Genomic DNA, 14,688 nt, shown 5'->3' with positions numbered 1-14,688 from the left:
CAAAGTCACTAATGGGTGCTGGTGGCTTCACAGTAAGAATAAGATCTTCCTGGAGCAGGAATCGAATCACACCAGACCACATGGGATCTGTTCTTTGGGCATTTTTGACATCCTCGACAGTAAATGGAGGATCTGCAGTAACTACACTAACGTGTCACGATAAAGCATCTGCGACTACATTTGACTTGCCAGGTAAATGTTCAAAAGTGGGATTGAACTCTTGGATAGTCAAGGTCCATCTGGCTAACCTTCCAGTAGGTTGTTTGTTCTGGAATAAAGGTATCAGTGGTGCATGGTCTGTCAAGACATGAACAGGGTACTGGTAAATAATGTCTCGGAAGTGCTTTAAAGACCATACTATTGCTAAAGCTTCTTGCTCCGTTACTGTATAATTACGTTCAGCCTTCGTAAGGACTCTGCTAGCAAATGCAACTGCGTTGTACTTGCCATCAGTCTTCTGAGCTAGTATGGCACCTATGCCAATTGAACTAGCATCAGTTGTCAGATAGAAGGGCTTAGAAAAATCTGGGAATTTCAAAATTGGAGCAGATGTTAACTTTTCTTTTAGAGTTTGGAATGCTCTTTCTTGACGGGAGATCCAAACAAAAGGAACATCTTTCTTAAGCAATTCAGTTAGTGGAGCAGCTATGGAAGAAAAATTGGCAATGAAAGATCTATAAAAACCTGCTAAGCCCACAAAGGATCTTACGCCATCAGCAGTTTTGGGAGTTGGAAAATTTAGTACTGCAGTTACTTTACTTTGATCAGTCGTAACCCCTCTAGGAGTGACTACGTGACCAAGAAACTTAATTTCTGATCTGAAAAATTGACATTTGGACAGTTTGATCTTTAAATTGGCTTCTTCAAGCTTGCCAAGTACTATATCAAGTCTTTTCAGGTGTGTGTCCACGTCTTCGGACATGACAATTACGTCGTCTAAGTACACCATAAGTGCTTTACCTGTCAGACCTCTAAAGATGTTGGTCATGAGTCTAGAGAACGTGATAAGAGACGATCGTAATCCAAACGCCATACAGAGGAAGTGATAATGACCTGTGGGAGTGGAGAATGCAGTTAACTCTTGGCTGTCCTCGTGAAGAGGGACTTGCCAAAACCCTTGTAACAAGTCAGGGTCGAGAAGACTTTGTTATTTCCGATATTGCGTAAAAGGTCACCTAGTACAGGAAGTGGGAAGCGATCTGGAATGGTGTTCGCATTTAACTTCCTAAAGTCAATCACCGGGTGCCGTCCTTCTTAGGCACTAGGATCAAGGGCGCATTCCAGGGTGAATTGCTATGTGCAATAACTCCATCATTGAGCATTTGATTGATCAGTTCCCAACAGCACGTCAAGTATTAAAAACCATTTGTCTCCATTCACTCCTATCAAACACGCTCATGCATGCCTGCTGGAAGTCCAAGCCCCTCGCACACAAAACCTCCTTTACCCTCTCCCTCCAACCTTTCCTAGGCCGACCCCTACCCTGCCTTCCTTCCACTACAGACTGATACACACTTGAAGCCATTCTGCCTCGCTCCATTCTCTCTACATGTCCGAACCACCTCAACAACCCTTCCTCAGCCCTCTGGACAACAGTTTTGGTAATCCCGCACCTCCTCCTAACTTCCAAACTTCGAATTCTCTGCATTATATTCACACCACACATTGCCCTCAAACATGACATCTCCACTGCCTCCAGCCTTCTCCTCGCTGCAACATTCATCACCCATGTTTCACTCCCATATAAGAGCGTTGGTAAAACTCTACTCTCATACATTCCCCTCTTTGCCTCCAAGGACAAAGTTCTTTGTCTCCACAGACTCCTAAGTGCACCGCTCGCCCTTTTCCCCTCATCAATTCTATGATTCACCTCATCTTTCATAGACCCATCCGCTGACACGTCCACTCCCAAATATCTGAATGCATTTACCTCCTCCATACTCTCTCCCTCCAATCTGATATCCAATCTTTCATCACCTAATCTTTTTGTTATCCTCATAACCTTACTCTTTCCTGTATTCACTTTTAATTTTCTTCTTTTGCATACCCTACCAAATTCATCCACCAACCTCTGCAACTTCTCTTCATAATCTCCCAAGAGCACAGTGTCATCAGCAAAGAGCAACTGTGACAACTCCCACTTTATGTGTGATTCTTTATCTTTTAACTCCACGCCTCTTGCCAAGACCCTCGCATTTACTTCTCTTACAACCCCATCTATAAATATATTAACCCTTTCAGGGTCCAAGGCCCAAATCTGGAGTCACGCACCAGTGTCCAAGAATTTTCAAAAAAAAAAAATTGTTATTTTTTCTTATGAAATCGCAGAGAATCTTTTTGTGAAGGTAATAAAACAAAAAGTACGAAATTTGGTGGAAAATTGACGAAATTATGCTCTCGCGAATTTTGATGTGTCAGCGATATTTACGAATCGGCGATTTTGCCGACTTTGACTCCCATTTTAGGCCAATTACATTATTCCAATCAACCAAATTCTTAGCTGTTTCACTAGTATTACTTCTATTCTATCGATTGAGCACAAGAAATCGCCAAGTCAACTGTTTCAACTACAAAATAAAGTGATCGGAAATTGTTAATTTGGCCAATTTAACACAAAGTTCAAAATATTCCAATTTCAAAATAGGGTCCAGAATGAACAATGTAGGCATTCCTGGCACTAAACTAACATTTCCTCTGTTCATTAGTTATGTTTTGAGGCTTTACAAATAAATTCCATTTTGATTTTTTATTCACACCAAAAAATAGAAGATTTACTCTTATGCAATACTGTAATAATTGTATAAATATCATCACCATATTTGTGAATGTATATTAGACCCACCAACTGACGTGTATTAGATGTGTGAGGTCGTTTGTTTACTCTTGAATATCGGCAAAAATTTAACATTTCCGCTACTTTGAGCTCAGTTTCAAGCCATTTCCAATGCTAAAACCAATCAAAATCATCTCTTTTTCTGTAATATGTCTTCCATTCTATCAAATGAGACCAAGAAATCGCAAATACAACTATAAAAAACATACGAAAAAACACTGCAAAGTTGCTGCTTTAATCGAAAAATCATGATTTCATTTTTTTTCTCTCATTATACACAGTGTGCTGCAGGATCTGTTTTATGTGGTGCACACATACCACATAGATGTATTCTCTCATATCTAGGCCCAAATGTACCACTCACAGTTTATCAGAGTGAGCTGAGCTCATGGCGTAGATCTACGGTTTGGACCCTGAACATAAAGCCGTAGATCTACGGGACGGACCCTGAAAGGGTTAAACAACCACGGTAACATCACACATCCTTGTCTAAGGCCTACTTTTACTGGGAAATAATCTCCCTCTTTCCTACATACTCTAACTTGAGCCTCACTATCTTCATAAAAACTCTTCACTGCTTTCAGTAACCTACCTCCTACACCATACACCTGCAACATCTGCCACATTGCCCCCCTATCCACCCTGTCATGCACCTTTTCCAAATCCATAAATGCCACAAAAATCTCTTTAGCCTTATCTAAATACTGTTCACTTATATGTTTCACTGTAAACACCTGGTCCACATACCCCCTACCCTTCCTAAAGCCTCCTTGTTCATCTGCTATCCTATTCTCCATCTTACTCTTAATTCTTTCAATAATAACTCTACCATACACTTTACCAGGTATACTCAGCAGACTTATCCCCCTATAATTTTTGCACTCTCTTTTGTCCCCTTTGCCTTTATACAAAGGAACTATGCATGCTCTCTGCCAATCCTTAGGTACCTTACCCTCTTCCATACATTTATTAAATAATTGCACCAACCACTCCAAAACTATATCCCCACCTGCTTTTAACATTTCTATCTTTATCCCATCAATCCCGGCTGCCTTACCCCCTTTCATTTTACCTACTGCCTCACGAACTTCCCACTCGCTCACAACTGGCTCTTCCTCACTCCTACAAGATGTTATTACTCCTTGCCCTATTCATGAAATCACAGCTTCCCTATCTTCATCAACATTTAACAATTCCTCAAAATATTCCTTCCATCTTCCCAATACCTCTAACTCTCCATTTAATTACTCTCCTCTCCTATTTTTAACTGACAAATCCATTTGTTCTCTAGGCTTCCTTAACTTGTTAATCTCACTCCAAAACTTTTTCTTATTTTCAACAAAATTTGTTGATAACATCTCACCCACTCTCTCATTTGCTCTCTTTTTACATTGCTTCACCACTCTCTTAACCTCTCTCTTTTTCTTCATATACTCTTCCCTCCCTGCATCACTTTTACGTTGTAAAAACTTCTCATATGCTAACTTACTACTCTCTTTACATCATCATTCCACCAATCGCTCCTCTTCCCTCCCGCACCCACTTTCCTGTAACCACAAACTTCTGCTGAACACTCTAACACTACATTTTTAAACCTACCCCATATCTCTTCGACTCCATTGCCTACGCTCTCATTAGCTCATCTGTCCTCCAATAGCTGTTTATATCTTACCCTAACTGACTCCTCTTTTAGTTTATAAACCTTCACCTCTCTCTTCCCTGATGCTTCTATTCTCATTGTATCGCATCTACCTTTTACTCTCAGTGTAGCTACAGCTAAGAAATGATCTGATATATCTCTGACCCCTCTATAAACATGTACATCCTGAAGTCTACTCAACAGTCTTTTATCTACCAATACATAATCCAACAAACTACTGTCATTTCACCCTACATCATATATTGTATACTTATTTATCCTCTTTTTCTTAAACTATGTATTACCTATAACTAAACCCCTTTCTATACAAAGTTCAATCAAAGGGCTCCCATTATCATTTACACCTGGTACCCCAAACTTACCTACCACACCCTCTCTAAAAGTTTCTCCTACTTTAGCATTCAGGTCCCCTGCCACAATTACTCTATCACTTGGTTCAAAGGTTCCTATACATTCACTTAACATCTCCCAAAATTTCTCTCTCTCCTCTACATTCCTCTCGTCTCCAGGTGCATACACGCTTATTATGACCCACTTTTCGCATCCAACCTTTACTTTAATCCACATAATCCTTGAATTTACACATCCATATTCTCTTTTCTCCTTCCATAACTGATCCTTCAACATTACTGCTACCCCTTCCTTAGCTCTAACTCTCTCAGATAATACAGATTTAATCCCATTTATTTCCCCCCACTGAAACTCCCCTACCCCCTTCAGCTTTGTTTTGCTTAGGGCCAGGACATCCAACTTCTTTTCATTCATAACATCAGCAATCATCTGTTTCTTGTCATCCGCACTACATCCACGCACATTCAAGCATCCCAGTTTTATAAAGTTTTTCTTCTTCTCTTTTTTTAGTAAATGTCTACAGGAGAAGGGGTAACTAGCCCATTGCTTATATATATGTATATATATATATATATATATATATATATATATATATATATATATATATATATATATATATATATATATATATATATATATATATATATATATATTTAAAGACAAAATACATTGGCCAAACATTCACAAAAATACAACAGAAAGTAAAACAACATATATATATATACAGTGGACCCTCAACCAGCGATATTTATCCGTTCCTGAGAGCTCATCGTTAGTCAAAATTATCGTTAGTCAAGTTAATTTTCCCCATAAGAAATAATGGAAATCAAATTAATTCGTGCAAGGCACCAAAAATATTGAAAAAAAAATTATTTTACCATATGAAATATTAATTTTAATACACACAAACTGAAAATTACATGCACAGTTACATGACACTTACCTTTATTGAAGATCTGGTGATGATTGATGGGATGGGAGGAGGGGAGAGGTGTTAGTGTTTAGAAGGGGAATCCCCTTCCATTAGCACTTGAGGCAGCAAGTCTTTTTCTGGGGTCACTTCCCTTGTTCTTTTAATGCCACTAGGACCAGCTTCAGAGTCACTGGACTTCTGTCGCACAACATATCTGTCCATAGTTACCTGTACCTCTCGTTCCTTTATGACTTTCCTAAAGTGGTTCACAACATTGTCAGTGTCACCATTAAACACTTGTTCAGGTTTCAGTCCTTCACTGTCTATGTACTCCTTGAATTCCTGCACATATTTTTCAGCTGCTTTTTGGTCCAAACTGGCAGCCTCACCATGCCTTATCACACTATGTATGCCACTACGATTCTTAAATCTCTCAAACCAACCTTTGCTGGCCTTAAATTCACTCACATCACCACTAGTTGCAGGCATTTTTCTAATTAATCCTCATGCAACTTCCTAGCCTTTTCACATATGATTGCTTGAGAGAAGAGATGCTATCTCCTGCTATCTGTTTTTCATTTATCCACACCAATAACAGTTTCTCAACATCTTCTATCACTTGTGATCTCTTATTCAAAAACGAAGTTGCACCTTTTGCAAGTACAGCTTCCTTGATTGCCGTTTTCTTGGCCACAGTAGTAGCGATGGTTGATTGGGGTTTGGTATACAACCTGGCCAGCTCCGAGACACGCACTCCACTTTCTTACTTATCAATTACAGTGGACCCCCGCTTAACGATCACCTCCCAATGCGACCAATTATGTAAGTGTATTTATGTAAGTGCATTTGTACGTGTATGTCTGGGGGTCTGAAATGGACTAATCTAATTCACAGTATTCCTTATGGGAGCAAATTCGGTCAGTACTGGCACCTGAACATACTTCTGGAATGAAAAAATATCGTAAACCGGGGGTCCACTGTATCTCTTTCTTCATATCCATAGCAATTCTCACCCTTTTTTCTGCAGGGTTGGCACTAGAAGCTTTCTTGGGGCCCATGGTGACTTACTTTGCAGGTACAATCACTAAAAATTCTGTGATAATATGAAATGTTCCGATTGTATGCGTGGATGCGACCGCACTCGCTGGCTTGTAAACACTGGCATCCACGGGACAACTGAGGCGGGCTCAGGCCACACGTGAACGCATCTCGAACGAATCGTGTTGGGTGAGTTTTTTAGCATTAGCTAAGGCAAAATTTTTGCATTAAAATGTATCATTGGCCGGATTTAATGTTAGCTGATGCCATCGTTAGCCGAGGGTCCGCTGTATAAGTTTTGTAAACAAACCAGGCGAACGCGTATGGCTTTAGTTCTCCCCATCAAGCTGACTAGAAAAATGTCTCATATTTATGTTAATTTATTCTACTGTGGGTATATTTATCATGTTTAAATGTAATGTTGCGTGTTTATTATATAATTTTGAAAAAAAAATCATAGGTGGATTAAGCAGAATATCTATACAGGGGACCCCGGGATTTCGTATTCTTCGGATTTTGTAATATTCGGAAATATGTAGTAACATTTTTTCATCAAAATATTGGCTCGGTGATGGTCATTGAGCTAGGAAATAGTCATTCGTCCCGAACATGTCCGCCTAGCCCGAGCGGCCCAACACACCATTTACAGCCAGTGTGCCATTGTTTATCAGTCAGTAAGGATGATCCCACACATTCATTTGATACATTTCATATTATTCCATTCTTTTTAGTGTTTGTAACTGTTAAATAAGCCACCATGGGCCCAAAGAAAGCTTCTAGTGCCAGCCCTTTGGTAAAGAAGGTGAGAAACACTGTAGAGTTCAAGAAAGACATCATTGGAAAACATGAAAGTGGAATACAGTGCTTGTGGCAGAGCTGGCCAGGTTGTATAACAAACCCCATAAAACCATTGCTTCTGTCATGGCCAAGAAAAAGGAAATCAAGGAAGCTGTTGTTGTAAAAGGTGCATATATGCTTACTAAACAGAGATTGCAAATACAGTGGACCCCCGCATAATGGACGCCTTGCATAGCGGACAATCCTCATAGCGGACGCTTTGATCGCTAAAATTTTGCCCCGCATAGTGGACAAAAACCCGCTCAGCGGCCTTCGTCCGAGACGCGTCCAATGTGCGCTTGAGCCACGCTCACATGTTCCGCGAGTGGCATTGTTTACCAGCCAGCCTCCGCGGTAACATCCAAGCATAAAATCGGAACATTTTGTATTATTACAGTGTTTTTGGTGATTTTTTTCTGGAAAATAAGTGACCATGGGCCCCAAGAAAGCTTCTAGTGCCAACCCTACAGCAATAAGGGTGAGAATTACTATGGAGATGAAGAAAAAGATCATTGATAAGTATGAAAGTGGAGTGCGTGTCTCCGAGCTGGCCAGGTTGTATAATAAACCCCAATCAACCATCGCTACTATTGGTGGTACAGCTGCTGCTGCATCACCGTCAGCTGCTGCTGCACTGTCAGCTGCTGCTGCTGTACCACCGTCAGCTGCTCCTGCTGCTGTAGTACCGTCTGCTGCTGCTGTAGCATCATCTGCTGCTGCTGTAGCATTGTCTGCTGCTGCTGTAGCATCGTCTGTTGCTGCTGTAGCATCGTCTGTTGCTGCTGTACCACTGTCAGCTGCTGCTGCTGCTGTAGCATCGTCTGCTGCTGCTGCTGCTGTAGCATCGTCTGCTGCTGCTGTAGCATCGTCTGTTGCTGCTGTAGCATCGTCTGCTGCTGCTGCTGCTGTAGCATCGTCTGCTGCTGCTGTAACATCGTCAGCTGCTGCTGCTGCTGCTGTAGCACCGTTGTTGGTGTGGCTTATTGAGAATACCAAGAAACAATTAACCCCAGAGGATTTGCCACCCAGGATAGCCCAAAAAAGTCAGTGTCATCGAAGACTGTCTAACTTATTTCCATTGGGGTCCTTAATCTTGTCTCCCAGGATGCAACCCACACCAGTCGACTAACACCCAGGTGAACAGGGAAAATGCCTGGAACTAGTGCTCATATTGGTGAATTTAGAGCCAGCAAAGGTTGGTTTGAGAGATTTAAGAATCGTAGTGACATACACAGTGTGATAAGGCCTGTTCTGGAAGAAAATACCAAACAGGACCTACAGTACTCAGGAGGAAAAGGCACTCCCAGGACACAGTGTCTCATCAGTCATTGCTGCATCTTCAATAAAGGTAAGTGTCATTTATTCTTCATTTAGTAGAGTAGTACATGCACAATATATATTGTGCATGTACTACTCTACTATTGTGCATGTATCCTTCTCTTTGTGCGTAGGAAAATGTATATTTCATGTGGTAAAATTTTTTTTTTCAAACTTTTGGGTGTCTTGCACGGATTAATTTGATTTCCATTATTTCTTATGGGGAAAATTCATTCACATAGCGAACATTTCGCATAACAGCCAGCCCTCTTGCACGGATTAAGGTCGCTATGCGGGGGTCCACTGTACTGGAAGATGTGGAGACTTTGTTGTTGGTGTGGATCAATGAGAAACAGTTATCAGGAGATAGTGTTATGCACTCAATAATTTGTGTTAATGTTGCAGTTTAAAAACTGTAGTGTAAAGCACCCTTCTGGCAAGACAGTGATGGAGTGAATGATGGTGAAAGTTTTTCTTTTTCGGGCCACCCTGCCTTGGTGGGAATCGGCCAGTGTGATAATAAAAAATAATAATAAATAAATTTGTGAAAAGGCAAGGCAGTTGCATGTGGATCTTGTAAAGAAAATGCCTGGAACTAGTGCTGATGTTAGTGAATTTAAGGCCAGCAAAGGCTGGTTTGAGAGATTTAAGAAGCATAGTGGCATACACAGTGTGGTAAGGCATGGCGTGGCTGCAAGTTCTAACAAATATGCTGCTTAAAAATATGTTCAGGAATTCAAGGGATACATAGAGGCTGAACAATTCAAATCCCAACAAGTGTTTAATTGTGACAAAACAGACCTCTTTTGGAAGAAAATGCCAAAGAGGACCTACATCATTCAGGAGGAACAGGCACTCCCAGGACACAAGCCTATGAAAGACAGGCTAACTCATGTTCTGTAGTAATGCTAGTGAGGATTTCAAAGTGAAGCCTTCACTGGTGCGTCACTCTGAAAGTCCCAGAGTGTTCAAGAAAAACAGTGTTGCCAAGAGTAAATTGTGTGTGACGTGGAAGGCAAACAGTAAGGCATGGGTCACGAGGGACATTTTCCTTGATTAGTTTAATGATGTATTTGGCTCCAGTGTGAAGAAATATCTTCTGGAAAATAAATTGAAACTCAAGTGCCTTCTGGTAATGGACAATGCACCTGCTCATCCTCCAGAATTGGAAGAGCAAATGGTGAAGGAGTTTTGTTTCTTCACAGTGAAGGTCTTGCCCCCTAATACCACTCTTCTCATCCAGCCCATGGACCAGCAGATCATTTCGAACTTCAAAAAACTGTACACCAGAGCAGTGTTTCAAAGGTGCCTTGATGTGACCTCAGACACTCACTTGACCCTAAGAGAGTTTTGGAGAGATCACTTCAGTATCCTCCACTGCATAAAACTTATAGGTAAGGCTTGGGAGGGAGTGACTTTCAGGACTTTGAACTCTGCTTGGAGAAAATTGTGGCCAGAATGAAGGGTTTGAGGCTGACCCTGGAAACATAAACACATATGCAGTTTAATGTGATCCTTTATTGACAATGTTTCGCCCACACAGTGGGCTTTTTCAAGCCACAAACAGATCTACCTGGGGTGGAAGGTACGTGAGTATTTATAGTCAGGTTCAGAATGTCGAGGTCAGGTGGAGAATGCTGCATCTGATGCTCCACCTGACCTCAACATTCTGAACCTGACTATAAATACTCACGTACCTTCCACCCCAGGTAGATCTGTTTGTGACTTGAAAAAGCCCACTGTGTGGGTGAAACGTTGTCAATAAAGGATCACATTAAACTGCATATGTGTTTATGTTTCCATTGTGTCGGTATTTTATACCGTTTATTTTCATTGAGGCTGACCCTGATGAGCCTATGGCAGTTGTGCAAAGTATTGTGGCATTGGGGACTTCCATGGGGTTGGATGTGAGTGGTGAGGATGTGGAAGAATTGGTGGAGGACCACAATGAAGACCTAACCATTGAAGAGCTGCAAGGCCTTCATCTGCAACAGCAACAGACCACAGCTCAGGAAATTGCTTCAGAGGAGGAGGAAGAAATATGGAGGAAGGCGCTTTCTTCAATGATGAAGAACATTTGTGCAAAGTGGAGTTAGGTGCAAACATTTATGGATGAACATCACCCTGACAAAGCTGCTGCAGGCTGTGTTGGCAACATGTACAATGACAGTGTTGTTTCCCATTTTAGGGAAGTTATAAAGAAACGCCAGATACAGACCACTCTGGAACACTTTTATGAGCGACAAGGGTCCAGTGACTCTCAGGCTGGTCCTAGTGGCATTAAAAAACAAAGAAAGGAAGTAACCCCAGAAAGGGACTTGATACCAGAAGTCATTATGGAGGGGGATTTCCCTTCCAAACAATAGTACATCTCCAGCCTCTCCATTCCTCCTGTCTCATCACTCATCAACAAGTCTTCAATAAAGGTAAGTGTCATTTTATTGTTTTCTTCTGCATGTCTCATTGTTTTCTGTGTAGGTAAATGTATATTTCATGTAAAAAAATTATTTATTTTTAATACTTTTGGGTGTCTGGAATGGATTAATTGGATTTACATTATTTCTTATGGGGAAAATTAATTCGGAAATCATCAGATTCGGGTTTAGTTGCTCTCCAGGAAAGGATTAATTACAATAACCGGGGGTCAACTGTACTAAAGTTTTATACGACATTTAATGCTCCTCGGAGTGATTATTATTGTGTTATTATTGTTATCATTATTAATATGGCATCCTCAATACTAATAAGACACTCATAATGATTTTAATGTGTACCAGCACAGTGTGTAAATTTACTTAGGTATAGGTATACATAAGTATAATTATCAGAGTATATATAAAATATGAAATAACTTTAAAACACTTGAGATTGTGTAAAGTTTCCAAATATAATGGAGAGACATGTTGTTCTCGGAGAATGTAAAAAAACCAGGTGGCGCATGCCGTACTAGACAGGGAGCCATATAGAGAGTTTTGGTCATAATTTGAAATTGTCATATTAATGGAATGCCGTAAAACAAAATGCCGTAAAGCAGGGTCCTACTGTACTGTACTGTGCACAGCACAGATCCATTCTCTCATATCTAGGCCAAAATTTATCGCTCTCAGCTTATCTGAGGGAGCTGAGCTCAAGATATAGATAATCCTGAGGGACCCTGGCATTAACCCTTTGACTGTCGAGACCACAAATCCTGAAGTGTCTCTCTGTGTCGCAAAATATTCGAAAATAAAAAATGATTATTTCTTATAAAATGATAATCTTTTCCTGATGGTAATGACACCAAAAGTACAAAATTTGATGGAAAACTTGTAGAATTACGTTCTCGCAAAGTTAATGATCTTGGTGACATATACGCATCAGCAATTTCACCCACTTTGAGCCCTATTTTCTGCCTCTTCCATTGTTCCAGTCAACCAAACTCATAGCTATTTCTTTAGAACTCCATTTTTTTTATTGATTGGGTACAAGAAACCACCAGAAATTGGCAATTTGGGCAATTTCACACAAATTAAAAAACATGCCAATTTCAAAATAGGGTCCAGAATAAACAATGCAGACATTCCTGGCACTAAAATAACACTTTCTCTGTTCATTAGTCACATCTCCAGGCCGCTCTTGTATTACTCTTGCTTTCTATTTTGAATTTTTATTCACACAAAAAATAGAAGATTTACTGTTATGCAGACTACTGCATTATTTTAATAATTGTATAAATAGTGTCAACCCATTCATAGCTGTGTATTAGAATGGCTAGTTGAACACATATTGAAAATCGGCAAAAATTGAATGTTTCCGCTTTTTTGAGCTCAATTTCAAGATTCTTTTAATTGTGAAACCAATCAGAATCATCTCTAGTTCTGTAATATGTCTTCCATTCTATCAAATGAGACCAAGAAAACGAGAATACAACCGTAAATATTATATGACAATACACCTCAAAGTCGGCATTTTAATCCAAAAATGCGGTCAGAGGTTTTTTTTATCATTATGCACTGTGTGTTGCAGGATTTTTTAGACTGTGCACACTGACCACACAGACCCATTCTCTCACATGTGGGCCTACCAACTTTCCCTCGCTTGATTTGAAGTCGCTCGAATTTTGGCATATTAATACGTCAAAAACACTGCCTCATAAGAAATATATTTAATAATGTAGATTTATGTAACCAACAGTGACAGGGTTAAATGTCACTTTTGTATCTCAATTTAAAAATTTCTTCCAAAAATGGAAAGTTAAATTTTCCAAATGGAATTGAAATAGGGTCACTTTTTTGCACTGTGATGTGGGGGAACTTCTGGAAAAATCATTAGTGTGTGTTGTGTTATGTCAGCGTAATGACCATAGACAAAATGAAACTTTAAACACAAGCAATATTTTTGTCATTTTCTGTATTTCCAGAATGATTATATATTATGCCCTTCAAAGTAGGTATTGTATGTTTATGCTCATAAATGACTTGATCCAGAAATTGGAGTCACAGGTTCAAACCTTAATCCCAAATTTGGAAGGGTATGTAAAAGAAGGAAATTAAAAGTGAATATAGGAAAGAGCAAAGTGATGAGGAATAACAAAAAAAAAATAGGCAGTGAAAGATTGGATATCAGATTGGAAGGAGGGAATATGGAGGAAGTGAATGTGTTCAGATATTTGGGAGTGGACTAGCCAGCAAATGGGCTTATGAATGACATGGTGAACCATAGAACTGATGAAGAAAAAAATGTGAGTGGTGCATTGAGGAATCTGTAGAGACAAAGAACTTTATCCATGGAGGCAAAAAGGGAAATGTATGAGAGTATAGTGGTACCAATGCTCTTATATGGGTGTGAAACATGAGTGGTGAATGTTGCTGCAAGGAGGAGGCTGGAGGCAGTGGAGATGATGTGTCTGAGGGCATTGTGTGGTGTGAATATTGTACAGAGAATTTGTTGCTTGGAGATTAGAAGGTGTGGGATTAATAAAAAGTATTATCCATAGGGCTGAGGAGGGGTTGTTGAGGTGATTTGGACATTTAGAGAGGATGGAAGAAAATAAGATGACTTGGAGGGCATTTAAATCTGTAGTGGAGGGAAGATGGGGTAGGGGTCATCGTAGGAAAGGTTGGAGGGAGAGGGTAAAGGAAATTGTGTGTGAGGGGCTTAGATATCCAGCAAATGTGTGTGAGTGTTAGATAGGAGTAAGTGGAAGTGAGTGGTTTTTATGACTCGACGTACTGTTGGAGTGTGAGCAAAGTAAAATGTATGCAGGGATTCAAGGAAGCCGGTTAGGTGGACTTGAGTTCTGGAGGTGTACAATGCCTGCACTCTGAAGGAGGGGTGGAGATATGTTGCACTTTTAAACTGTAGTATTGGTACTCCTCTGGCAAGATAGTGATGGAATGAGCCACCCTGCCTCATTGGAAAATGGCCAGTGTGTTAAATAATAATAATAATAATAATTATCTACTGTGTTATAAATTACCACTATACAATTTTCAGGATTCCATATTATTTGATGGAAGAGATTCAGCCAGTCCGCAGTGTGATAACACTGGAAACTTTACACTGGTGCGTAAGAAGGAGAGTCGAGTGGAGCAGTGGGCTAGATACTCACAGGTAAGTGCCATTAACATATGCTTATATCATTACCATAAGACCTGTAAGTACTGTATTTTTCTCCCTGTGCTGTAATCTCTTAGTCTTTAAAATCTAGCAGAGAATGATTTATAACAAAAGATGTATAATTATGTAAAATTATTGTGA

At 40.0% G+C, this 14,688-nt stretch overlaps 1 protein-coding gene across 4 annotated transcripts in view; it reads left to right on the top strand.

Annotated features, from left to right (window-relative positions):
- LOC128685674 (rho family-interacting cell polarization regulator 2) overlaps positions 1-14,688 on the top strand; it is a 535,723-nt gene that overhangs the window by 310,332 nt on the left and 210,703 nt on the right. For all 4 annotated transcript variants that reach the window (XM_070088105.1, XM_070088106.1, XM_070088107.1 and 1 more), the window contains one exon: positions 14,425-14,541. In XM_070088105.1, the coding sequence (XP_069944206.1) occupies positions 14,425-14,541 (117 nt within the window). The remainder of the gene's footprint in view (positions 1-14,424; positions 14,542-14,688) is intronic.

The sequence above is a fragment of the Cherax quadricarinatus genome, chromosome 23 (genome assembly GCF_038502225.1).
Source record: "Cherax quadricarinatus isolate ZL_2023a chromosome 23, ASM3850222v1, whole genome shotgun sequence".
Classification (NCBI taxonomy): Eukaryota; Metazoa; Arthropoda; class Malacostraca; order Decapoda; family Parastacidae; genus Cherax; species Cherax quadricarinatus.
Note: the sequence above shows the minus strand (reverse complement) of the source record. Positions and strands in the feature narration are given on the sequence as shown.